The 26,963-nt window shown below is 33.6% G+C and overlaps 1 protein-coding gene across 2 annotated transcripts; it reads left to right on the forward strand.

Annotated features, from left to right (window-relative positions):
• Window positions 1-11,506: 11,506 nt before the first annotated feature.
• Window positions 11,507-16,453, forward strand: LOC140886540 (MLO-like protein 1). 2 transcript variants are annotated; one of them, XM_073293149.1, is made up of 14 exons: window positions 11,509-11,863; window positions 12,149-12,206; window positions 12,306-12,532; window positions 13,213-13,329; window positions 13,413-13,473; window positions 13,748-13,842; window positions 14,078-14,152; window positions 14,257-14,345; window positions 14,473-14,522; window positions 14,715-14,755; window positions 15,375-15,584; window positions 15,671-15,738; window positions 15,837-15,897; window positions 15,995-16,453. In XM_073293149.1, the coding sequence occupies exons 1-14, from the start codon at window positions 11,729-11,731 to the stop codon at window positions 16,226-16,228; spliced, it is 1,521 nt and encodes a 506-aa protein (XP_073149250.1). In that variant the 5' UTR covers window positions 11,509-11,728; the 3' UTR covers window positions 16,229-16,453. The 2 variants fall into 2 exon arrangements, with proteins under 2 accessions (XP_073149251.1, XP_073149250.1); XM_073293150.1 differs by lacking the exons at window positions 15,837-15,897; window positions 15,995-16,453 and adding an exon at window positions 15,898-15,967 and having other exon boundaries at window positions 11,507-11,863.
• Window positions 16,454-26,963: the final 10,510 nt, after the last annotated feature.

Here is a 26,963-nt window from a genome sequence, read left to right on the forward strand (position 1 = left end):
TGAGTTTTTCGATTATATGAACTATTATTTCGATCATTATTTCATTTTTCCTCTTTTGTTCTCATATCTATTGCAACATATACTTTTGAATATCCGAAATCTCTTTGCATGTCCTTTGTGCATTTATGGATTCGTATGCATCAATAAACGTTATATTCTACTACTTTGACATTGGTTGGACTTTTTGATAAGATCTTGTCCGTATTTCACATTTCTTAAAATTTTTCTCCGGTCCTAGCCACGTTGATGTGGGTGAGTTTCACTTTGTATTTTAATGGCGATCTACTTATGTTGTGTGGTTGACATCTGATTATGTCTTGATACCCATTGTTCTCTAATTATTGAATTGTGTGGATTTCTCACGACTGAATTCACACTGATTGCTCTTGATTGTGTTTTGATTGTTTGGGCATGATGTCATTACTCATGGATGAGTGATCACGAGATTTATTATCTTTTTGGCTCCTATTCATCGTTCTTGGAGCCTCCATTATTATTCACTCACCCCTAGAATCTAATTATGAGTGAGTTGTCCTTACTTATCTAGATTTTTATCTCCAACTCGTTTGTTTGTAATGCTTGCACTATTTTATTTCGTATTGAGCAACATTACTTGTTTATTTGTTTTCTTTCATGATCCATCATGATAAGGATATGGGTGGATTATAGTTTCAATTATCATTTCCATTTCTTGTGTAGAAAATTGGCTCGTAGCCGCATAGTAAGTGTTTAGATCGTTTGGATTTAGTATTAATACTAGATAAAATCCTAAGTTATCGTTGTGTTCTGAGGAATGATGACTATCATTTATAACAATTCTAGCGAGAAGACTGCTTGTTAGTGAATTAGTTGAATGTATTTTTTCTTTATAAATAGGATCGTTAAGAGTAAACAGACGATTTTGGTAAGCTGAATGGTTGTGTTAATGATATGATTAGGATTTGGAACATATTCGGGAGTGAATATCCCCATTTAGAATCGATAATTTGGGTGATCGATCGTGAGATAGGGAAATAGAGTTGTCCCTAGAGAAATTTTAGGTACCTTACATTTGCATTCCAAGATTTTGTGAATATCATCCGGTATGACTTAGGCATCAACTGTGTGTACAGAATGGTGAATAGAATATTCAGAAAGTTTTTCTAGATAAGCTGTAGATTTATATATCGATGAAATACTATTGTATTGGAGGTACAATGAGAAAGCATGTATGATCGGGTTACAAACTTTTCGAGGTGTCCAATTATACAATAAGTTCTTGAAATATAAATTCAGGTTGTATTATATAATAATTTGGAAATTTTTGGATTTCCAGACCTGTTGTCGAGTTGAACTAGAGGTTTGAGATATGTCTTCATGCAATATGTAAGAGTTATTTGGTACTTAGAGACAATCTAATCCCATAAACGGATAATAGCACATGGTATATTTTGACTTCAAGAGTAAATATGGATTTCTTAGTCGTTGCGTCTGAGATAGAAAAGGTGGTTAAATCCGTTGGAAAATTTTAACTAAGAATTACAATACCACCAAATAAAATTATGTCATTTGACAAATTGGATGAACAAAAATTTTGAGATTTCGTGACCGTATTATTGAACTTTTGGTAGAATCAAGAATACCCAAGAGGCGAAAATATAAATTGGTGAATAGATGAATGAGATCTGTTTAGTTACCCATTTGAATTCTATATATTATTGGATAATATCTTGGAGCTGAACAACAATGGATTTTATGGTTATGTTTTCTTTTCAAGGATTAGATTTATTTATAAAAATAGGTTAATCAATCCTAAGTTGAGAAAAGTCATTCATTCCACTTAAAGGTTAGCTGAACTAGAGTCGTTGCTTAAGAAATTTTTTTTTAATCATCCTTAGAAGTGTTGTGAGTTGTAGTAACTAAAAAAAAGATGAACACGGTCCAGGATCATTAAGCAAAGCACTTCTAGTAAGTGACATAGGCCTTTAGAACTTCAAATTGGTTGTTATGTTGTTCTTGAAGGTATCATCGTTTCGTAATACTATTGATTTGGGTATAAATGAAAATTAACTCGTTTTGTCGGTCTATATGCGATTGTTGAGGAGGTTGGTATTTTGGCTTATCGTTTGGGCATGCGGCAGAGTTTGTTTACGATACATGAAGTGTTTCATTTGTCTAGGTTGTGGAAGTACGAGCCAGATCCATCTCATATCTTGAGGACCGATGAGGTAGAATTGTATAATTTCCTTAGCTACCTTAGTTAGAAAAGTTGAGTGTTTGGTTGCTAAGTATTTTGAATTCTCAAGAGCTCGAGTTCTATATTATTTGTGTTAAGCTTAATCGGTAAGGGGACATTGAGCATAGTCTTGTTGTGAGAAAGCTTTTAATTTATGGTTGAGATCAACATAAATTATTTATTGATTTTGCGGACTCTATTGCTCGAATTTGTGATTAGGGAGTTAAAGTCATCGAATTAAGGAAAATATCAAACATTATGAGACTTCATGTGGATAATATTTGAGTAATAACGAAGGGTATAAGGTTAGCAAAATGTAAGTTGTGCAATAACTCAAAGATCTAAGAAGTTCTAGGATGTAGAACTTATCAGTTGAGGTAGGATTACATTTTTTTTTTTTGAATTTGTAAATTTAGATCGAAAGTCACATTGGAATAGTGATTTGAATTTTTTTTTGAAGTACAATCATTTGGGAACAAATAAGAACTATGACTTTAATAGAGTTGGCAGTATAGTTGTTAATAAGCATCAGAATGCGCAGCGAAAGTTAATTAGCGATGTCTCATGTGAGTGCTAGGTAAGAAAAGTTAGTGTCGATCTAGTTTAATGTATCTGGACCTAGATAGTAAGTTTTAAATTTCGAGGACGAAATTTCATTTAAAAGGGAAAGAAATTGTAGCGCCTAAAAATCTAATCTACTAAATCGCATGCATTAGATTAAATAAATATTATGATTCTTGTTTTAACTTTAATTGATTTAAATTCTTTATTCGATTTATGTGTTATTAAAATGTTTATTTATTTATCTAAATTATTTTATTGTACAATTTATTTGCTTTAATGATTTTAAAGGTTTAAACTTGCTTATTTAAATGATTTTAATTGTCCAAATTATTTATTTAAAATAACTTGAGTTTATCGGTTAGTTATTTAAATTATTTTAAATGTCTAGATTATTTATTTAAACGATTTTTGATTGCCCATTGTGTTTTTAAAGATTTTTATCTACGCTTGTGTATTTATTTAAATGACTTTTAAACGTTCATCTAGTTTATAAATTATTTTAATCGTTCCATTTATTATTTAAAATTTTTTTATTTACCATGGTGACATCAAAATGTTTAATCTTTGATTTAAAAGAATTCCTGAGTTTATGTTATTTCAGAGCCGGCGGGCGAAAGCGGTGTTGTAAGTTATAATTTATTCTTTAAGTTTTATGTAGTAAGTTGGAGGAAATTTATTAAACGATTATTTTAAGGATTTTCGAGTAGTATTATTAATTTTAAAAGAAAGTTTATTTAATTACCTTCCAAAAATTAGTATTTTAAAACCCGGATGGAAGTTATTTAATTCTTTCCAACTTGTAATTTTCAAAGAAAATAATTTTAAATAATGTAGAGTGTGTGGTGTAGTAGTAGTTACTAGCCTAGTAGCAACTCACTTATTTTTGAAATAGCAACTTTGATATTTTAATCATTAACAACTACAACTACACACACCTATATATACACCTACACATATACACACACTTTTGATCCCAAAAGAAAAGAAAATAGGCTCCTTCCCCATTTCCCTAACCCTAGCCACCACACCCCTCCCCCTTTCTCTCCAATCCCGTCGGCCATCACCCAGCCGCCCTCCAACCGATCGGAAATCGTACTTTGGAGCAAAGGAGTCATCTCTCTCTCACACACATTTTTCAGCATTTTCAGCTTCTTTTCTTGGGTATTTTGAAGGCAAAGGCAAGTATATGCAATTTATTTGGCCACCAAGCGAAGCTATTATGTTGTATGCCTTAATCTTGATGTCATTTTGGTTTTTCATTGTTGTGTAAGTTATGATTTCGAGTTTTTCCATGAAAAATCAGTAGCTTGCTTGAATATTTCGAATCCCTATTGCATATTGTTGTTAAAATGAGTTATGTGATGGTTTGGATTTGAGACTTGGTTGATTCTTTCTTGTATTTCGAAATTTCAGAATTAAATTAGTAGGATTCTTGTGATTTTTGCAATTTTGCTTGTGTTTTTTGTGTTGAAATGAGCAATGTATTGTGTATTGGTCGATTTTTGAAGTGTTTGCAAGTTTTGAAAATTTCAGCCCTACATTTTTCGTGTTGTTTGAGCTCATTTTCGGGAATTTGATTTGATCGTGTTAAGGGCTACCTAGGCTGGACGAAAGGGGGTCTAAATGATGTAATGGATGAGGTTTGGATTGGTTTGAAGGGTTGGAGGTGAAGAGTTGAGGGCTGAATTTGTGGTCGTGTGTTAGGGGTGATCCGGTTGTAATAACTCGGCCTAGAATGGGACTTTGAGCTAGCATCGGGTGTGAGGGCTTGGCTTGAGGTGTCATTGTGATCTAAGGGGAGTCATTAAGGTTGGTTTAAGGGCTGGAGATTTGGGAATTCAATCGATGAAGGGTTCGTGAGGAAATAAGATAATATTAGACTTGCGCAGATTTTTGTCATCCTTTCGATTGGTCTCTAGAGTTTGGTTCTGATGGGTTGAATTAAGAGATCTGTACAGGGGTTAGCTTTGTCATATTTTAAGTGTAGGATTATGTGGTCGTGTCGGTTCAATTTGAGTGTCATTCGGCTAAGTTTTGCATAGGTTAAGGGCGAATTGAGTTGTGGTGGTTAGTGCAGATTCCGTGGGAGTTTAGGGGCTGTCCGGGAATTCAAAGTGAACGGGCTGCTCGGATCTATTTTGGAGGTTGGAATCTGGTCCTTGGGTTATTTTAGAGTGTTTATAGAGTTTCGGTTCAAGCGTAGGTCAATTTGGTTAAGGAAAGGTCGGTTTATGGGTTTTTCGGTTTGAACGCTCGAGGTGAGTCTTAGTTGAAGAAAAATTGGAGGTTTGGTCGATTAAGTTTAACCTAGGGGCAGCCACTTAATCATCATTTTTCCTTGATTTAAAGCATGTTTTCACCCTCTAAAGTTGTGTATTCGAGTGTGTTGATTCAATCATTCGAGTTGAGTTAATTTTTAAACAAGTGAGTAAAATACCTTTGCGTTTACGATTCAAGCAAAAGTTTGAGGTTGAGTTAAAGTAAAAAGTTTGAATGAGGAAAGTTGATTGTGACGTTAGTAAGAAGGGGCCAGGAGAAATCTTGGTTTCCTTAACCCCCAGACGTGTAAGGAGAGGCCGAGATAAATCTTTGTTTCCTTACCACCTAGACGTGTAAGGAGTGGCCGGGAGAAATCTTGGTTTTTTTACCATAGAGGGGCAATGTGGGGCCGGGATAAATCTTGGCTTCCTTTCCAGCATAGTAATGTAGCCATTGATCGATCAAAATAAAGAGGGTCACAATCGAGGATCTAAATTCATAGAGAAGAGTTCAAAGTTAAAGTTAACTATAAAGTTATGAAAGTTATGTTTAAAGGCTTGAGTTGAGTTGAAGTTCGAAGCATGAGTTTTGTTGTATTGCGTGAGTTCATTGCATGCGACCTTCTTTATAGTCCAAGTCTCATTTCCTTTTTATCTTTAAGATTTATTCGAGAAAGTTTCAAGGTATTATAAGTACTAGTATTTTAAGTACCATGCGTGTATTTTTAAACCTTCATTACTTCATGGTTTATACTTGTTGGGTCTTTAGACTCGCCACCTTTAATTGGTGCAGGTTAAACTTTTGATGAGATCGAGGGGCATGACTCTTGAATGGAATGCGATGCGGGCTTGGCACATCCCTCCGACCTATGCTAGTCTTCCACAGATGATATTTAAACGTATAGTTTTGACGTTTTTTTTTTGTATATTGGTTAGATGTAAATTTAAGAAATTTTAGTTTTGATTTGTTGGCATGTAAACTATCCAACTATTAACTTTGGATGTTTTTGATTCTGTACCTCTATCATTGGGTTCTTGTTCGTTTCTCGTGTTGAGTTTTCTGTCTTGTTGGTTGCATCTTTAGTGTGTTGTTTGAGACAGGTGGTTTCTAATAGTTAAAGAAAGGTCATGCAGAAATTTTTGAAAAATCCGCATTATTTTAATATCTTTTAAATATTAGAGATTAGAGGGTCGTTTTATATATATTCAAAACCTTTGAAATTTTTTAATACAATTTTTGAACGCTCTCCAGAGTGATATCATCAACATCAGCTCCATGTACTTCTTGATCACTCGAACTAACAAAATTAGATGCATTAAAGAAAATTTACTTTTGACTCGTGTTGCGGCCAGGTGTTGCAACATCGAAGGCAACACCGAGTGGATTTACCTGAAAGTTTTTCTTTCCATCCAGCAAAGTAGTCAGTGAGGTATGTTCTTCTTCATCATGTTCTCGATTTCCATCAGAGTCATGATCGCTCAAGGAAGTGGTCATACCCTTGCGGAGTCGATTGACACACTCATTTGCATAGTGTCCATAGTCATGACATTCCCTGCGTTTAATATTATCATAATTATTGGTATTAGACTAACTCTTACCATCGTACCTAGGTCAAGTCTGTCCTTGAGTATGTGAAATTTTTTGTTGCTTTTCGGGTGTAGGAAGGCTTGGAAATCTAGATGGTTGACCACTTTTTTTCTTGTCCCTTATCTTCTTCAAATAATCATCAAATTTATTCATATTGAAAGAAATTGAATCTTCACAAGGATGAACTCATTCACTTCCTCCAAAAATTTAAACAAATATTTGTAAGAATCATTCGAAACTTGAAAATCTATGGTCTTACATTTATCTTGATTTTGTTCTTACATCTTCATCTCGTAGGTACGAAGAGAACTTATCAATTCATCCACTCCAAGTGTAGATGTATCCTTGGATTCATCTATTGAACAAATTTTGACATGAAAGTGCTTCGGGAGTGACCTGAGAATTTTACTAACTAGTCTTTCATTAGAGATTGCCTCGCCAAGACTGAATGCTTCATTGGTTATGCTCTCCAGGCGATAGTCATACTTCATGATTAGTTCATTATCTTCCATTCTCAGTCTTTCAAACTTAGATGTAAGTAACCTAAGTCTGGTTTTTTTTACGCTCTTGGATCCTTTGCAATGAGTTTGGAGAATATCCCATGCTTTTCTAGCTCAAACACAAGTAGTGATCAAATTAAACATGTTCATATCCACTGATGTAAAAATAGCATTAAGAGCTCTAGAATTAAAATTCGACGTTTGAACTTTGTCGGTTGTCCATTCGTTTTCTGGTTTGGTGCAGTTTCACCCTTCAATTTTTTTTTTGTTGGTGGAGACAAACCATCAACAACATGTTACCAAGCCCTTTCATCTATAAATTTGATGAACATGCGGATTTTTACTTTTCAAATGGCATAGTTGGTTCCATCCAAAACGGGTGGGCGGAGTGCAACATTCGTGAATTGTATGTACATAATAAACTTGCAAAAATAACCAGAATCTCATTTAGTTACGTCAAGAGTTATGTCACTTGTTAGGAAATGATACACCAGGTTTATCTTTAAAATATATTCATGTAGAGTTCGTGTTTTCTACGGTGTTGGCAACAACACAGACAACATACAGGAAAATAGTAAAGCATGGATTAATAAATAAAACAAATAAAAATCACATATAATTATGCACAAGTAACTAATACTTATGCGGGTGCCACATGACCAAATAATCACTAAAAAATCGAAAATCAGTTTTAAAATAAATACTAGTGATTTCTACGAAAAACAGAAAAGATAAAATTTCTCAACAAGTTGATAAATCAAATTGCATCCTAAATAACCAGAATAATAAAATAGTCAGATGCAAAGTCTGTATGCCAAAATTGGGGAAACCACGTTAAGAGTTGGCTCTGATGCCACTTGTTAGAAATGATACGCCGAGTTTATCTTTAAAATATATTTATGTAGAGTTCGTGTTGTCTAGGGTATTGACAATACCACAGATAACATGCAGGGAAATAGTAAAGCACGAATTAATAAATAAAATAAATAATAATCAAAGATAATTATGCACAAGTAACTAATACTTATGCGGGTGCGACATGACCAAATAATCAATAGAAAATCGTAAATCAGTTTTAAAAAATAATACTAGTGATTTCTACGAAAAACAAAAAAAGACTAAATTTCTCAACAAGTTGAGAAATAAAATTTCATCCTTATAACCAGAATAAAAAAACAATCAGATGCAAATTTCTTATGCCAAAATTTGGGAAACAGAAAAGATCTTCCAACAACACTATGCACTAACTGTTGTCATCGATGTCCCCCAACACGCAAGGAAACACGGGTAAAGAATAATTGACGGCTACAAAAGTTCTTCAGAAATCTTTGAATTCTTCTGCGTGATTTTTCTCTCAATTCTCTAGTGAAGAAGTCTACTCTCGTTTGTGCAGCAATCCTTATTTATAGATGAGAATCCAAGCATGAAAAAAATTTCTTAGATAGAGTCCTACAAATTAATAAAGAAATAAATTTAATAAGGAAAGTGACTCTTTTAAACACAATCAACCATATCTTGATAATATTTTTTAATAACAATACTTGAAAATACCATATCAAGATATTAATAAATCTAGGTAAATATTCAATCTATAGTTTCTCGATAATATTGAAATATTAAATCTAAAAAAATATCAAGTATAGAAAGAAAAAATTCTTAAATTAAATCTTTTCAAACTTAGAAAAATAACATCAAGGAATTAATATTTCTTTCAAATATAACCATGAGTTGCCAAACGGAAGGAAAATACACTAATCTGACAACATGTGGTAGCATTGGAATGATGTTTCAAGATGAGTGTCCGCATTCCAAAACGAATTTGAAGCACTCAACCAAAATAGATCTTCATTTGATATGAGGGTATGAATACATATTTTTTTTATTTAAATTCAATATATTCCGAATTTTATTTGTTTAGTATGCTCAAGATTATACGATGTATGAGCAAGATCATAACCATTCATGGTCCGATGAAAAAGCTTGGTTAATGTTGAAGGATAAACCAAAATGGAAAATATGATCGTTTGATAAATCCACACGAGGTTTGAAGAATACTACGAAGAAGCTGAAGAATATTGATGGTGTATCTTTTCTATCTCTTTCATCCACACCATCTGATACACAAGCCGTCGAGACGACGTGCAAGAAGTGAGCACAACCATTAGACCGATGGAAAGGAAAACTGTCAAAAGGGCCATGAGAGGAGAAGGATCGAAAGATGCAAACATGTTGAAAATGTTGAAAACAATACATGAAGTAGAGAAAAAGGGATGATGAAATGACTTATTTAACAAAAGAACATTATGCAGCAATGACTCAAAATATCAAAAGAAGTTTGAAATGAGGATGATGGAGCATGAGATGAGGGTGGAGAAACAAGAAAGAATGAAGATGGAGCAAAAAAATTGAATCATGTAGAAAGATGTAAGGATCCAAGGCTGACTGACATCAACGTCAGTATTACATGAAGATACAAGAGCAAATTCTTCGAAAAAGATTCAATCAGTAATTTATTTTGTTCCTATTTCATTATATTTTAATTGGTTGTAATCTTTTAAATTTAGTGTATTTTTTTATTTCATATCTTTTGTTATTCCGTGTATTTTTTTATTTTGTGTGTTTTTGTATTTCAAGTAAGTTTTAAATTTTAATGTGTGTATTTGTTATATTTATACTTTACAATTTTATTACGTTTAATGAAATTAAAAAATAATATTTCAAAATCATCACTACAAGTTTACAACATCACTACGACACTATAACAACATACAATAAAGTTATCAATGTTAACATCATCATGCGATCAAGCTGTAACTTCATCACACCAACTTCTCCAATCCCCATATTGTTGAACATGGTTGAAAAAATGAGCCTATCAAATTTATTAGATATCAAATTGAGTATTTTTATATTCCGACTTTGAACGTAAGCTTTAAAGACATGTATTTTTTAACCCACAACTACTTAACAAATTTAAATTTTAGTCCAAGCTCTTTAATTATATACATTTAATAAATTTTCCAAGTCAACTGGGAAAATATAATGTTTCAAAATAGAGCGTGATTTAATTTTCCAACAACAGCCATCAAATTTCAAAATCTGAAAGTTTAATTGTCAATTTAAATTTTTCGGTAATGATTTGGTGATAATAATAATAATAATAATAATAATAATAATAATAATAATAATAATAATAATAATAATAATAATAATAATAATAAATAATAAATAATAAATAATTCGAAACGTATATTTGAAAATTCAAACATGCATATGATTATTGTATATTAAATGGACCAATTAAAATAGGTATTTCTTTCCAAATTCCGAACTTTAAACTATTATATTATTACTAATTTTAACATAACAATAAGTTCCCGTTCATTTGGATTGATGGATTCAAATGCATTGGATAAATCTATTTGACAACGAAATTCAAATTCCGATCATTTAGTTATTTTTAGAGTCATTGTTGTAGATTTCAAATTCATCTCAGTTATAGAAAAAAAAAATGAATTCGAGTAACCAACACCAAACATAAAAGTCACGGTACCAATTTTTCTTCACCAAAAGCAAAGAAAAAAGAGAATTTTGTTACAGCTACCCCAATCCCCTGCACTCCTACGCATGTGAAACGGTTTACTTCCTTAATTTTTTTTAAATAATATTTTAAATGTTCAAAACTAGAACGTTTTCAGACGATTAAGCTTTAACAAAAGGGAAATAAACTTTATCAATCCAAACAAACAAATCAACTTTCAAGTAACAAAAAGGAGTTGGTCCAAGTTTTGATTGAGTTTGAATACTCAAACATCTTACATAAAAAAAGAGAATCAAGTTAAAGAAAAAAACAAACATTGATGCTTGGGATTAAAAATCATTTTTCTTTGCAATATAAATAATATCTTTTAGGCTTCTAAAAAACCCATTTTCATATTTTAAAGTAAATAAGACCATAAATTTAAAACTCAACTTTCATGTTTATATAATATTTTATTTTAATTAAGATGAATTTAAATATTCACCTCATAATTATATATTCATTTAATTTGAAATCTAATATACTTTGTATTAGTGATATGCAAATAAAGAAAATGTGATTTTAAAATTTTTTCTATTATTTCATCGTAAACAATAAATATATAATTGGAATATATGAATTTCAAATCTAACTGGTAATAAAACTATAATCAAAATATGTAAATTTCAAATTTAAAACTTATTGGAAGGTTGATAAAATATAATATTTTAAAGCATTTTCGAATAATATTTTTTTACTTACACCGAAATGAAAGACAACCTCGGAGTGACTAATGTTGAAATATGTTTTTATTTAATTGAGAAAAACGGAAAAAACAAAAAGGAGACTTTTTCCCCGGAATACCAACAGAGGCTTTCAATTATTCAAAACTGGACCCTTACTGTTAATTACTCGGACCATTATACTCATAAATAAACAACAGCGACACACACACAGCTTTCTCCGATTCCCCACCATTGCCGTTGCTCCATCTTTTCAAACGAATCAAGCAAAATTCAAGAGTCGTCTTCTGGGTGATCCATTTCTTGGTGGGTTTTCGTTTTCTTGATCTTGAGGAGAGAAATGAGTGGGGGAGGGGGAGAGGGAGAGGAAGGGGCGTCCTTGGAGTTCACTCCCACTTGGGTTATCGCCTCCGTTTGCACCGTCATCGTCGCCATTTCTCTTGCAGCTGAGCGCGTGCTTCACTACACTGGGAAGGTTCTCACTTTTTTTTTTTTTAAATATATATATATATATATATATGTGTGTGTGTGTGTGTGTGTGTGTGTGTACTCTTGCTCATGTGATCTTATTTGAATTTTGATCACTGAAGTTAATGGGAGCGGGGAGGGTTGGTTTGACTTCGTTCGATGAAGTTGTTTTGTTGGGTTATATTTATTTATTTTTTTGAAGAAATTTGTTGGAAAGATTTGATTTTTACTCCTTTTTTTCTGAATCTGGGCTGCTTACGAATGGTGTAACGGGTTTGTTGATCGTGAACAGTATTTAAAGAAGAAGGACCAAAAACCACTCTATGAAGCTTTGCAAAAAGTTAAAGAAGGTGGGGTTTTTTTTTCTGTAAAAGATTTCCTCTTCCTCATGTTGTTCTCTATGAAACTTCAATTGACAGTTGATTTTTGAAAATGTTTGGTGGTCGTAGAGTTGATGCTATTGGGGTTCATATCTCTCATGTTGACGGTATTTCAAGGCCGTATAATTAAAATCTGTGCATCCCCCGATACGATGAAACATTGGCTTCCATGCCCGCTGTCTCATGAATCTTCTTCTGCTGGAGAATTACCTAATGCTAGCCCAGATTCAAGTTCGCATCACCGGCGTTTGTTTGCCGCAGAAGCAGCAGCTGGCGTCGGTCACTGTGCCGCACAGGTGATTTAATAATTATCCCGTCCCTTTCATTTCTTTCCTGGAACAAGGTTAATGTTATATAGCAAGATTTGGAAATAAGATTCATTTCTTTCTTTTATTAATTTCCTGTGTTGGGATGTTTGTTACTCTGAGAGCCTATATACCCTGTCGATGGCCATATTAGTTGGTAATGCATGTTAAATGTGGCATCTTTTTGCTTCTTTGTAATATAATTAGGTATTAGAAATCGTTTTTGCTATTCTACCATTATTGTTACAAAAGCTAAACTCTTTTTAGCTACATTGGCTTGGAAAAAAAAGGATTCTTGGTAAAAATTTCAAGCTGCCACGGGTTATTATCATTTCAGCAGTGATATTTATATTGATAGCACTTTTATGTATCAAACTAGAACCTATTTGAGAACGACTGTGGTTTGATTCTTGTAACAGAATATGTGGTAACATAGAAAAACCGAACAACAATTGAACCATCCCGATTCCATATCATTTTTAAAAAAAATATCTCAGCCAACTTGTACCATGAAACAACATCTTGTGTACTGTTGTTTTATACATATTTTGTTGATAAATGCTTATGTACATCCACACCTCCATATACCTCGACGAGTACATACTACCTGATCATGTTTATGAATATCTTTGTTAAATTTTCTAACTATTTTCTTCATTATCCTACTACAGAATAAGGTTCCTGTGTTATCACTTGAAGCCTTGCACCATCTACACATATTTATCTTTGTTCTAGCAATTGTCCATGTGGCATTTTCTGTCCTGACTGTTGTATTTGGAGGGGCTAAGGTTAGTAACTTTTTGATTAAGTTTGATATGTATTGAGGCAATCTTTTTTAGTATTTCTTGCTTCAAAATTTAAATCTTTGTAGATACGGCAATGGAAGCACTGGGAAAACTCGATTGCTAAAGATAATTATAACAGTGAACAAGGTATACATTTATTGCTTTCAAGATTTAATATTGACATTTGCGGCCTAGAAATTTTGGAGCTCGTGGAATAGTGTATGATCTATTTTTTAAAATTTTGCGATTGATCAAATGAATTTGTTGTGTACTGAGTAAAGGTTATTTGCAATCCTATGTGGTTGGCATTCGATGACCTAGCTTTAAGCAAGCAGCATGACTATTCTTAAACTTCTCCAAATGTGATGTTTTAGATCAATTTATACCGGTGTAAAGAAATGCAGCTTTTGGTAATGTACAGTTTTGAAGCCGAAGTTCACAAATGTTCATCAACATGATTTCATCAAGAAGCGGTTTAAGGGCCTTGGGAGGCATTCAGTCTTGTTGAGCTGGTTGGTAAGTTAATTTGTCACGAAATGTTTCCTACATTTTATGGTATCTCTATCATTTAATCTTTAATTTAGTTATGTAATGTTGAAAAAAGCTATGCTACCTGCACCTGATAATAATGACGTTTTCTTGATTTCTCATTTTTATGATTTCCCATTCACTGATGAGTTGACTTCTTGCGTTCCCTGTTTCCTTTACTGATATTGCTGAATGATGATTTCTTATTTGGTTAATGTCTCAGCATTCCTTCTTTAAGCAATTCTATGGATCTGTAACGAAAACCGATTATACCGCTCTCCGACTTGGTTTTATAACGGTTTGTGCCAAATCTCTTAGTTTTTAATTCGTGAGCCTGAATATGTTTTATTCTTCTCTACATCTTTGTGCTTATCCTTACATGGTACTCATATATTGTTGCAGACACATTGCAAAGGAAACCCAAAATTTAATTTCCATAAGTATCTTATGCGTGCTCTTGAAGACGACTTTAAGACAGTTGTTGGTATTAGGTAATTGATTGTTGAAGAAACGAGTAATGTTGAGGCCTCTCCATGAACCCTGTTGCTTGATCAGCATTCAGTTCTTGTTTTTAACGCCGTAATTTGGCTAATAACAAATGCTTTTTATTTATTACAGTTGGTATTTGTGGATTTTTGTCTTCATCTTCTTGTCGTTGAACGTTCACGGTATGCATTCAAATACCTTTTTGGACACAACTTGAGAAATTATTCGTGCATCTGTTATATTTGCTTAAAACCATTGCTACTTTTATTTCAATGTAATGTCCAAGTTGTTGTATTAATTAGCTCTGAAAATATTGTAACTTGAGGACACTGTGGAGATCGATAAGCATGATAAAAAAATATTTTGAATTGCAGGTTGGCATACTTACTTTTGGATTGCGTTCATTCCTTTCGTTGTAAGTAATTCTGATTAATGTTACTCCTGCTATACCGCATATCTTCTGAAAGGAATTGGAAGGAGTTCTATCACTTAAATATGGTTATCTTCCATATTGATCCTGTCGCAAAATTCTTTCTGATTAGTGCTCAGAGGTCCTAAATTGGCATATTTTTTTTAGTAATGAATTTATTCAGTGGCTTTGGCTTACTTGCTTCTTGTACTCTTGTTGTCTGCAGTTGTGTTTATACTTGTTCACAAAATAAAATTTCCCCGTCCCAATTCAATTGTTTTGCTACCCACCTTTTCAATACACCCTCACATGATATTATGTTTCCTAAAACAGTAGTTTCTTTTGAAAATGCTGTCTTTTCTGTCAAACCAATGATTTGGCGCATTCTACTTCCAAACTCAAATCATAATTGTAGAAATGTAACAAAATCGAAAGTTTTTGCTTTTGTTGTCAACTACCCCTATAACTTTTGTCAGTGCAGACTGATCACGAGTTCAAAACGGGACACATGGATTAGTATATTACCGCATACTTGATGTTGGTTCATTTCATGGAATTCACACGTACTAGCGCGTCAAATCAAATCAAATCAGTTGATTCACACTCATGGCTACTTATATTGCAGCTTCTTCTGGCCGTTGGCACCAAGCTGGAGCATATTATATCCCAGTTGGCTCACGAGGTAGCTGAGAAACACATAGCCATTGAAGGCGATTTGGTTGTGCAACCATCCGATGATCACTTTTGGTTCCGGCGGCCTCACATAGTCCTTTTCTTAATTCATTTTATTCTCTTTCAAAATGCTTTTGAGCTTGCTTTTTTCTTCTGGATTTGGGTACGTTTATCTGCTTGAACTCAATTTTAGCATGGTAAATTCTATTGTTCGTCGCTTGAAAATGCGGTTATCTCCATTGCCTATAGGTTCAATTTGGCTTTGATTCCTGCATAATGGGACAAGTCCGATACATTGTTCCTCGGCTCGTTATAGGGTAAAAGGCCCATATTACTTTGTTTCTTCTGGTTATATGATGCGTCTGTGAACTATGCTCGACCTACCAAAACTTATTCCTTTTTCTTGTCATTTAAGTGTGTTCATTCAGCTACTCTGCAGCTACAGTACATTACCGCTCTACGCCCTTGTCACGCAGGTAAGAGCTTTGGCTAAATTTTCTCCAACAGTGTAATTTCACTTGATAAACTGAAACTGAAACCTTGCCTCCACTCAATCTTGTTCTTGGGACAAAGATGGGAACCCATTTCAAGAAATCGATATTTGATGAGCATGTGCAAGTCGGGCTTCTTGGTTGGGCACAGAAAGCCAAGAAAAAAAAAGGGTTGAACTTGAAGGCTGCAACTGGTGGCTCGACTCAATCTGGGTCGACGACCGATGGTTCTACTGTGAGGTCGTTACAGATGGGAGACATTGGACGCAAGGAAACTACGCCACCTGCTGAAATTCAACCTTCGAACGGTTCTTAAGAATTGGCCGGGAAGCTCAAAATTCTTGGTTTGTACGATATTTTTGGAGGTTGGTGGTGTGGATTATTTTTGGATCAAGGTGATGTTGAGAGAGACTAGATAATAGATTCATGTTTTAATACAAGTGACCAAATGTATGAGAAAAATGAATTTTGTGTATTATTCAATATTGGACGCAACCCAGCGAATAGGGTTGATATATATAAGATAATCCAGCTTTTTAAACATGGGCATTGTCAATTGAACTTCAGTAAGAGGCTTAACAATATGAAGTCAACATAATTTCTATAAAATTTTCCATATAATCCTATACCCAAAACAAATGTTTTATAGCTCTCATTGATTATTTTCACTTGTCATTTAACGATTTTATTTACTATTTATATTTAAAATATTCATTTATATAATATTATAAATATATTTATGATATTAGTTTAAATAATTATTAATAATGTAAATTAGTTTTATTCATAAATGTTTAATATTTTTATTTTTAATATTAAAATTTAATTTAATAATTAATATATAAGTCATTTTTATTAATAAATATTTAATATTAAATTTCAAATTAAACGAAGACATTTAAAAAAGTATTCAATAATTATGAAAGACTAAAATAATTTCAAACATACACAATCGATAACAAATTACATAATTTAAAAAACATAAACGTATACAACTTATAAAGACCAACATATATTTTTTTTAATAAAAAAAATATATGTTGGTCTTTATAAGTTGTATACGTTTATATATTTTTTTAAAAAAAAAAACATAAGTATACACAATCGATATAGATCATCATATATATATATTTTTTAAAAAAAACCATAAACGTACACAACCGATAAAAATTAACATATTTTTTTAGAAATAAATATACACAGATGACACACCTACTATATGTTATGTATCTTTTATAATTGCTTAAACTATTTTCATATGTTAATAAAGTTGGGTCGCCATTATGCAACTGATATCTACCATAAGTACGACAATCTTTTTACTCTAATTCGAATTGCTTCTGCATCATCTTGACTTCCTTCTGCTTAATAGCTTCCTTTATGTAATGTCCAAAAAGTTCACTAACTTAATCACGATAAATTAATTTTATTATATGATTTAATGCATGTTATTTGAGAAAAAATTAGTTGTTATGTGAAGTTATGTGATTTACTTGAATGCTTGAAATTTTATGTGATGTGTATGATTTTTAAGTTTTAAGGTTGGTATTTAATTTTGAGTCATAGTGACGAGTCTAGCCTTTGAGAGAGTTAAGAAAAATATTTTATTTAAATAAGTTTAAGTTGGTGCAGTGTGTTATATCAATTGGGAGAGGTAAATTTTTTTAAAGACTTTTAATTGTAACTTATGGGCCGTGTTGAAAACTCATTAGTCATAATATAATTCAAGCGTTCAGTTTTTTCTTTCTTTCATTTCGAACGCTTCCACTTTTTTTTCTCCCAAAGTCTCTTCTCGCATTCCAAACGCTGCATCCAAGGCTAGGGTTCGTTCATCTCGAGGCTAGATCATCCTTCCGTCCAGTTAATTTCAGTCAAACATATCAGGCAAGTTTTTACTGTTTTAAAACTCATTCAAGACTATATCTATTTTAAAGGTTTAACCCTAGGTGGTTTTATGATGATCGATGCATGTTTCTTGTAAAATTCCATGAGTATGATGTTTAAACGTGAAGCGCGAGGTGTTCCTTATGTTTTTGGTGTAAATGTATTGAGGTTATTATGGATTTTGAAATATAGTTGCAGAATTTTGATGTTGGTAGTTTTTAGGACAAATCTTTTTCAAGTTTTGAAGTTTTCCTGTCCAGAAATGATTTCTTTTCAAGTGTAAAATATTTGATGGTGAAAGAGAGGCGTTTAGATCAGAAAAATCAGAAAGGAAGGGTGTATGGGCGTCTGTGTGTCGCTGCCTAGGAATCCCGACAGCGAGCCTCTCACTCGAGCGCAACTTGTTGCCGCTCGAGCGAGAGCGTTAACGCACGGCTCGCTCGAGCGGCAAGTTCCTGCGCTCGAGCGAGCATGACTCTGTCTCAAATTTTAAGTTTTCGTGTGTTCAGTCCAAAATTCAAGTTTTTGACTTTTAAAGCTATTTTAAGTTTTTTTAAGATGTTCCATCGAAAAAAATTTCAAATTTGAATGTTCGGACAAACAGAATGACTCACATAAATCGATTATGCTAAGTATTGCATGTTTATGTGATTTTTCCCCATGAAAGCTACTTTATCATGAAATGTTTTGAAATATTTTATGCATGATGTTTATCACGAATTTTAAGAGCATGTAATGATGAAGTATGGAACGTATGAGAAGTATGATGATATGAAAGATGCATGAAAATATTTTGATGTTGTATGTGAATTTGTGGTGGCAATGAGGCGGATAATGCAAGGTTTGGATTTTTGGGTTGAGCTCCGGAAGTGCCTTCCCAAAATATGTGCTAAAAAATGCAGGGTTTTGGATTTCCGGGATGAGCTCTAGACATGCCTTCCCAAAATACGTGCTCAACGCAGGGTTTTGGATTTTCGGGTTGAGCTCCGAAAGTGTCTTCCTAAACTATGTGCTCAAACGACGGTTGCCACAAATGCATGCACTTCATTACCTAAGATGTCAAGTTTTCACTACATGTTCATGTTATGTCATAAATTTAAATGTCAAGCTTTTTATGAAAAGTTTTATATGTAGCTTCTTGCTGAGTCTTTAGACTCACTATACTTGAATGGTGCAGGTAACGATGATATCGATGCCTTCATTGATGACTTTGTTTGTGGACATGAGGAGGAGCAGGGGGTCGGTCCAGCGGGCGATGCATGAGTACGAGGCCTAAGGATGAGAATTCATCAAACAATTATTTTATTTTGATGGTTTCGTTGAGGGGAAAAAACAAGTTTTATTATTTCTTTTGATGGCCATATTTGGAAAAGTTAGAAAAAATTTTATTTCATTATTTCTGTTGCACTTTTTAATCCCCTTAATTATTGAAGAAGATGCTTGCTTCCGCAAAATTTTTATTTTTCGCAAATTTTAAGTACTAATATTTGAGTGACATTCCGATAGAAATGTTGGGACGTTACAATTTATCTCAACTTTCTTATCATTAATTTTTTCTCTTTAATATTCATGCATTTGTTTTAATTTAACTAGAAGTTCTCCGACATCTATAACTCTAGATTTGTTCTTTCTTTGGCCTCTGTTGCCCTATTAGACATTAGGGGGATTTCAAAGACCTCATTGGTATGTAGACTGGTTGAAAAGGCATGTGCGCGGAACTCGAAAGTCCTCGAATTCTTGTCAGCATGAAGATCAAGTGACAGAGAAGCTCATTTCTATCACTCTATTGCAATCTTCCACACGTTTTCGTATTTGAACTCCTTACTCTTATGTGATGTTTCTCACATATTATGTGCAGCAGCTAAAGCTTCTTTTTGACCACTAGCTCGATTATTGAAGAAATTGTTGTACCATCCCAAAAACTTTTCAACATCAGGGATACTGGATAGTAATGTTATTTTGTCGATGTTCATTTTCTCGCTGGCGTACCCACATGCCGATTATCATTATACTAGGTGGTGTTACTTTTCCAAAAATGATTATTATTTTGTATATTAAAAACTTTTGGATCGTTGGTGATAGTTCTCTAAGCTCTTGCAAGACATTTCTCCACCATTGGCAATAAAATCTTAAATTTATTACGAAAGACATTCTTTTCTTTGTCATACTCACTCATCATCTTCGAGCTTAATATTTTATATCCCTAGTTTGTTGGATTCAGATCTTTTGATTCTCTCATGGCCATGGTTTTGACATCCCATTCTTTGGGCAGTCCACGCATGACTTTTAGAATAACTTCTCGGTTGTGATACATATTTCCAAGTGCAGCTAGTTCGATAACAATGCTACTGACTCGTTCATCAAACTCAGTCATGGTTTCTCCAATTTTCATCTTGATATCGTCAAATTTTTGGGTCGCAATAGATAGATTGTTTTATTTTGTTTGCTTGTTTCCTTCACACAGTTGAATCAATTTTCCCAAATCTATTTTCCAGTTTTATACATCTTGATTTTACTGAAGGTGTTTTTGTCCAGAGTCTTGAAAAAAATTTCCTTGGCTACATTGTCCAAGTTTGCTTTCTTTTTGTCTTCAGTTGTCCATTCTCTTCTCGTATTTTCTATCATTTGAGGAGCACCACTGTTGATGGCAATAACACTGTTAGCTTTGGTAATGGTAATAGGATCATGTATGATGACATATCACATATCATCGCCCTGAGCAGCCAAATGAGCCTGCATTTTGATCTTCTAATCATCGAAATCTTCCTTGGAGGACATTGAAATTTTTTTGTATGATGACATATTTAATATGTTCAAAGCAAGAAAGAACCCGCTCAATACCCCTTACTAGGATCGGTGAGTGCGTGTAGAGGGGGGTGAATACACCATTTGCATTTTTCTTCGAAATAATGACTGAGTTCAGTCATGGTCACCACTGAACAATTTGTTTCCTTCTTGACTGTCTGTAGTGGCCCGCTCCGGAATCATATACAAATCAAACTTAAGCATGCAATAAATATCTTAAAGCACACTAATCCAATAAAACCAGCGGAAACTAAAAAACTATTCAATAACCAACCGAAAAAATACAATCGGTACCAAAATTAACTAAAATAAACTGTTATACAACCTCGTCGAATAACAGTACTAAAATCCACAAATGGAAACCTGGTACGGAAACAATCCAAACACCGCTGGAGCTCAACGATCGTTACCACCTGGTCCGTTCAACCTAAGCCCTGTCCCATGGAATGAGGTGTCCAGAATCAAAAACCGATGATATGAGCTAACAACTCTCAGTAAGAAAGTATGAGTATCACATGCTATAAATGCTAATCAAATAAACGGGTACCGAAAACCTATCACGGTAAAACTCTGCTCAAATAAGAGGCATCATGGTATGTAGTATGCTGGACCATCAAAACAGGAGGTGACTCACATACCAAAAATAAAATATAAATATAGGTGACCTGATCCCGAAATACAACAAGTCCAACCATCCACTCAATAAATCGGGGCTGAGCGACCCCTCTACAGGTGTCAGGTTATATCAAGGTACATGCTCAACATGATAAATACATGCAACATAATAATCGTGACATAATATATGCACATAAGACATGCCATATAAAACATGCAAAAATAGAACATACATACTCAACCAGGATATCTCGGAAAATACGTCTATACATCTAATCAAGCAACTCAAGCAACCTAGCCACTCGGGTACACAATTCCAAACCTATAAGAAGATGATCATCATATCACTTATTGCTTACTAAAAACCTTAACTAGACTAATAGATACTCACTAAAGCTAATCAGATTCTAGACTTATACGTGCGTCCATCGCTAGTCCTTTGATGATGATCCCCTCAAACTCTAGGTGCAACTCCTCTACGATCCTGGTAATGCTTCGCTATCAACTGGCCCTCAAGATGACATCTGGAAGCCTTCCAAAACAACCAAAAATGAGAGAGACAAGAGAGAGAAGTGAGTAAGAAATGAGGGACTTGGCACCCCTATTTATAAGCAATAATCGGAACCACCGATCCTACGTTTGGATCTTCCTATCTCCTCATCTGACCGATCTCTAGCCACCGAAAGTGTGTCCCTGATTGGACAACGCACTGCCGTCGATGGATTTCGGAGCTTCCGATCTATCTCATGCCAATTTTCCAATCAGAAAGCCCATAATTTCTTATCCAAATTCAATCGGACCTTTCGATCTTGAGTTTGGAGCTTCCGAACTCACCATCTGCCTCTGAAGTACAACGCTGCTTCGAACGAGTTCGATGCTTCCGATCTTCTTTTCAGAGCTTTCGAACTGTCCAATGACTGGAAGAACTTGGAAATATTTTCGATCATCCTTAATCCGATATTTAAATCCTTAAAATCAAATGAGTATTCTTTAATCATGTTTTAGCTAATTGAACATTTTTAGGCAGTTGATTATCTTAATTAAAAATCGGGCTACTATACTGTCAACACTAATTGATCGAAAAAAGAGTTGCGCAGAATAAGATCAATTAATGAATAGAACACAAATAGTAGGATTCGACTGAAATGGTAAGAACACAAAAGTTGTTTATGGATGTTCGGAGATAAAAGCTCCTACGTCACCCCTTGTTCCCTTTGGAAGGTTTTACTATAATATTTGAGTAATACAAACACTTGTACAATCCCAATTCAGAAATGACTTAACACTGCCTTAATTAAAAGTCCTAAACTCAATATATAAATTCAGTCCTCGACTAATATTACAAAGTATGAATAAAATTCTTAACACTTAGCACAAAATTGATCCTTGATGACCGAATGAATAACTTGAAAGAGTGTTCTTTTACAGTTGTGATATTTAAGAATTTTGCATCACGACTGACTTGATCACAGATAGCTTACGATGCTTGATAGTTTGAAAAATTCTAGAGAACTTCCACAACTAATCTTCAAGCCTATTTATAGGCACCAATCTAAAACAGTCATAAATACTTTCAATTATATATGTTACTCTCATTAATTTTCTGTTTCTTGAGTTGTAATTCTTGGAGACAAATTCTGAAGATAGTACCCTACGCATTACCACTATTGCAGCGTCTGTTATGATGTTTTGTCTTTTCTCATAAATGGCAGTAATCCAAATAATTTGACTCTGATAGTTTAGGGAATGTCGGATTGACTGTAACTAATTTTCTTGAATATTATTTGATGATTGTCAATCGCCCAGTCTACAGTTGAGTACCCTTGACGAATTTGAGATAGTCATTCGGTCATGGTTCAGTCAAAGTACTGAGTCCAGTCGTCAACTTCAGTCTTTAAATATTATGCTAAAGTTCAATTGAATGCTCCTTTTATAAATTCAGCTGTCTTTAGTTCACTCATATAAATATCCAATAAGCTTAGGACTGATTCCTGATTACAACTGAAATGTCCAGTTGAGTAACTCCGATAAACTGTTCATTTGCATCCAGTTGAGTTACTTTTATCAGTCGTCTAGTTTTTCCGTTATTTAATTTTTAAACACCAAAACTTAAATTTATCCTCCAACACTTATGTAAGTGTGAAGATGAGCCACTTTAACGAAATACTTACCAATCCAAGATTGTGTTCCATGGAAAAAATGGACACAATTAACCATGAGAACTAATAAGATGTGAAAAAAATTATTTTGTGGGTACTGTTGCCTTGGTTTATATAAATGGCTGAGTAGTTCAATACATCGTATTAACTAAACAACTACCAAATATAATGGTATTCTACTACGGAAGGTTAAAGCCACAAGCTACCTCTCTCGATACAGTAATATTTCGATTGTACTTTTTAAGTATCTGTATTTCATACATGCATAATTTTTATTCATGTGGGGATTGTTAGAAATGAGCTTTGAGGCCCATTAATATTCAAAATTAACTGAAGATTGTCTTTCAAAAAATTGAAAATTTACTTGAAATTGGAATCTACATTTTGTGTATTAATTTTTTCAAAATTGATTTCGGATGAATGAAAAATTAATTTATTACGATTGGTGTTTGAAGCCCAATTAAATGTGTAGTAGGGTTGAGAAATGTCCCACATAGAAAGTTTAAGTTTTCTATCCCAACATAGATACTATTGTGTATGTTAATTAATAAAGTGATTAAGTTATGTCAAACAAGCCAAGGTCGACTAAGGGTGAAGGAGGTGCGCAACACGCTGTCTAAACTCAAGCTCGTGTGCACACGACACAAGGATGAAAAGGGCGCATTGATGGCACACATACACATCTTCACGAGGAGCAATGATGAGCTTTTATTTTTGTGACTCGGAAATTGTGAATGGAGTGGCAAGGGTGACGTGTCTGTGGTCCACATCAACATGGATGTAGCATGTGACTAGATGACACTGGGATGCATGACACGGAGCAGTTGAGAGTGATCGGATACATTGGATTGTAAGGCCAAGATAAAGGATTGTGATGATTCGTGATCAAAACCGTTGGACGAAGATCAGATGACTAGATGAAATTTGTACCATTAGACCAGGTGGTTGAGATCTGATACATATAGGGTTGCATCCGAGGGATGTGATCATTCCGAAAGGATGCGATTTGGATTGTTGATCTAGATATGGACGCACCTGATTTAAACTTGCATAAGGATATCATCCAATGGTTGTACTCTATCAGGTAAGATCAAATCTGACAGATCAGGTTGAATCTCATCCAATAGACACACCAATTTGTGAAAAGGCCTTTTCATCCTTTGGATATCTAGATATATACTTCTATGTTAAAATGAATTATTTTTTTTAACACGGTCAGAATTTCGAAAATATATTGACTTTCGTCCAAGTTCATATTGTTGCATACATTTCATTTCTCATTTTAGAAATTTCAAAAAAAAAATATCTTCATGTTCGTCGAGTTTTGTATTTTGTAGTTCTCCCATTTCAAAACGTAAGTCGTTGTTTCTTGAAAGAAGATTGTCGTATTTCATAAGCATCATGTGTGGTGCTAATTCGCCTTAAGGAAATATAGTTTAATTCTAGCATCAACATAAATTTTGATTGTGTCTTGTTCTAGTGCTTGTCACGACATCTGTCGAGACATCATACACTCCCTAACCCAACAGGGTTGGGTCCTAAGTTTGGTGGAATTTGAGAGTCTAGCATTGACATTAGTATTGTTGTCGGTTGGATATAGATCTAAAATTGCCCACATGTTGAGATTCGCTTGACGAAATGTCCCGTGGTGGTGGTGGAGGAGAAAATACATGAGAAGGATATGAAACGATAAATGTCCACCTATAGAAACATAATAATCGACCAGAAACATGATCATGGAGAGCTAGAAACGACATTCGAACCAGTGATAATATTTTTTATGAAAATTTAGTTGCTTAAGCAAATTCAGAAGGATGATTGAGATGAGAACGAGATCTTGGATTTTGAGAGCTTGAATTTTCTTCTATATTTAGAGAGCCATAAAAATCATTCAATGAACCATTGAATTGATCAACCATTTAGGTTAATAAAATAAAAAAATTACTTGAAAATGATAGAGAAATTGAAAATATTGAATGATATGGTATAGAGGTTTCATATCATATTTACAGAGGGAAAAAGTTTATAATTTTTTTAAAAATTATTAAATTCAAGTTGAATTAGTTGTTAGCACGGATATCAATATTTCATCTTTTATTTTTTAAAAAAATTTGACAGCCTGCACATCAACGCTCGGAAAAGAGGTGTGTACTTCTAGAGTCGTCAAAATGGGTTGGACCTGTGGGGCCAGCCCGCCCCGCTATGAAAAATTGACGGATTGGATTGGAGTTTTACTGGCCCGTTTAGAGGCGGGCCAACCCAAACGGGCCGCGGGTTGAGACGGGGCCGGCCAACAAGCCAGTTTTTTTAAAAAATAAAATTTTTAATTTTTTTTAATTATGGGCATAAAAATACTTATTTTTAAATATTGTGATTTTAAAATTTTAAAACTAGTATTTGTAATATTTTTAATATCTTTCATTATTATTTTTTTATGATTAAATATCTATTTATATTATTCATAGTATTTGAAAAATGCGATTTTTTTATCCAAATTATAATAGTTAACATCAAAATTTATATTATTGTTTGATTGTAACATTTATGATTTGTTATTGTTTAGAATGTCATAATGAGTTAGAGCCGTCGGGCAGGCACGCTTCGCCATACAAAATAGATAGATTAAGTTGAAAATTTTCCAACCCGCCTAAAAGGTAGGTCGACCCGCCCCGTCTAATGGTGGGTTGCGGGTTGGCCCGTCAAAACCAGCCAAATTACATGTAAGCCCGTTAAATTGGCCCGTCCTGCCACATAAAATAGGTGGGTTGAGTTGGTGTTTTACCAACTCATACTAAAGATGGGTCGGCCCATCCCGCTCCGGCTAATGGTGGGTTGCGATGAGTTGTGGGTCGGTTCGGCCCGCCACCCCCATTTTGACACCTCTACTAGCTCCCGCTTCAATTTTTTAAGGTGGTGTCTGAAATGCTTCTCACTTCACAAGTGAATGTTGAGGTTACTCTTAATTTTTGTGTAGGTCTTACGTGAGACGACTGATAGATGACATATTTGTAGGTCAATTTAGTCCATATATGTAATAAAAATTAATATTTTGACATAAAAAAATACTTCATGAATGAGTCACATCAAAGATTTGTTTCACAAACTACTCGACAAAAATTATGGAACACACCATTTTATTAGAAAACTACTAAAATGGGGCAAAACAATATTCCAATATATTGTAATTATAATTATATTTTATAATAATTTAAAATTATATGCGAAAATTTTAATTACTAACTAAAATTGAGGAGGTTTCCTGTTGGCCTCACAACTTATATTCCTTAGACAAATTAACACAACTTATATTCGTAACTTATATTCCTTAGACAAATTAACACAACTTATATTCGTTAGACAAGTTAACTTAGCTCATATTTACAATGAAAGTAATACTTTCAATATAAGAAGTAAATAATTTTTTATGAATCATATTGGATAGGAAATCCGTCTTATAAATTGACCATGAGATTGTACCATGAGATTGTCTTAGAGGTTTTGCAAATTATTATTATTATTAGGAAAGTTTATGTGAAATTTATTTGGGTCAAATTTCAATTGATATTTCGAGTTGGTCTTGATGTCCTA

The sequence above is a fragment of the Henckelia pumila genome, chromosome 3 (genome assembly GCF_033568475.1).
Source record: "Henckelia pumila isolate YLH828 chromosome 3, ASM3356847v2, whole genome shotgun sequence".
Classification (NCBI taxonomy): Eukaryota; Viridiplantae; Streptophyta; class Magnoliopsida; order Lamiales; family Gesneriaceae; genus Henckelia; species Henckelia pumila.

Coding starts and splice junctions, on each gene's coding strand:
- LOC140886540 (XM_073293149.1), top strand. CDS start 11,729: ATGAGTGGGGGAGGGGGAGAGGGAGAGGAAGGGGCGTCCTTGGAGTTC. Junction 13,474..13,747: donor TAATTATAACAGTGAACAAG/GTATACATTTAT, acceptor GGTAATGTACAG/TTTTGAAGCCGAAGTTCACA. Junction 14,346..14,472: donor AAGACAGTTGTTGGTATTAG/GTAATTGATTGT, acceptor TATTTATTACAG/TTGGTATTTGTGGATTTTTG.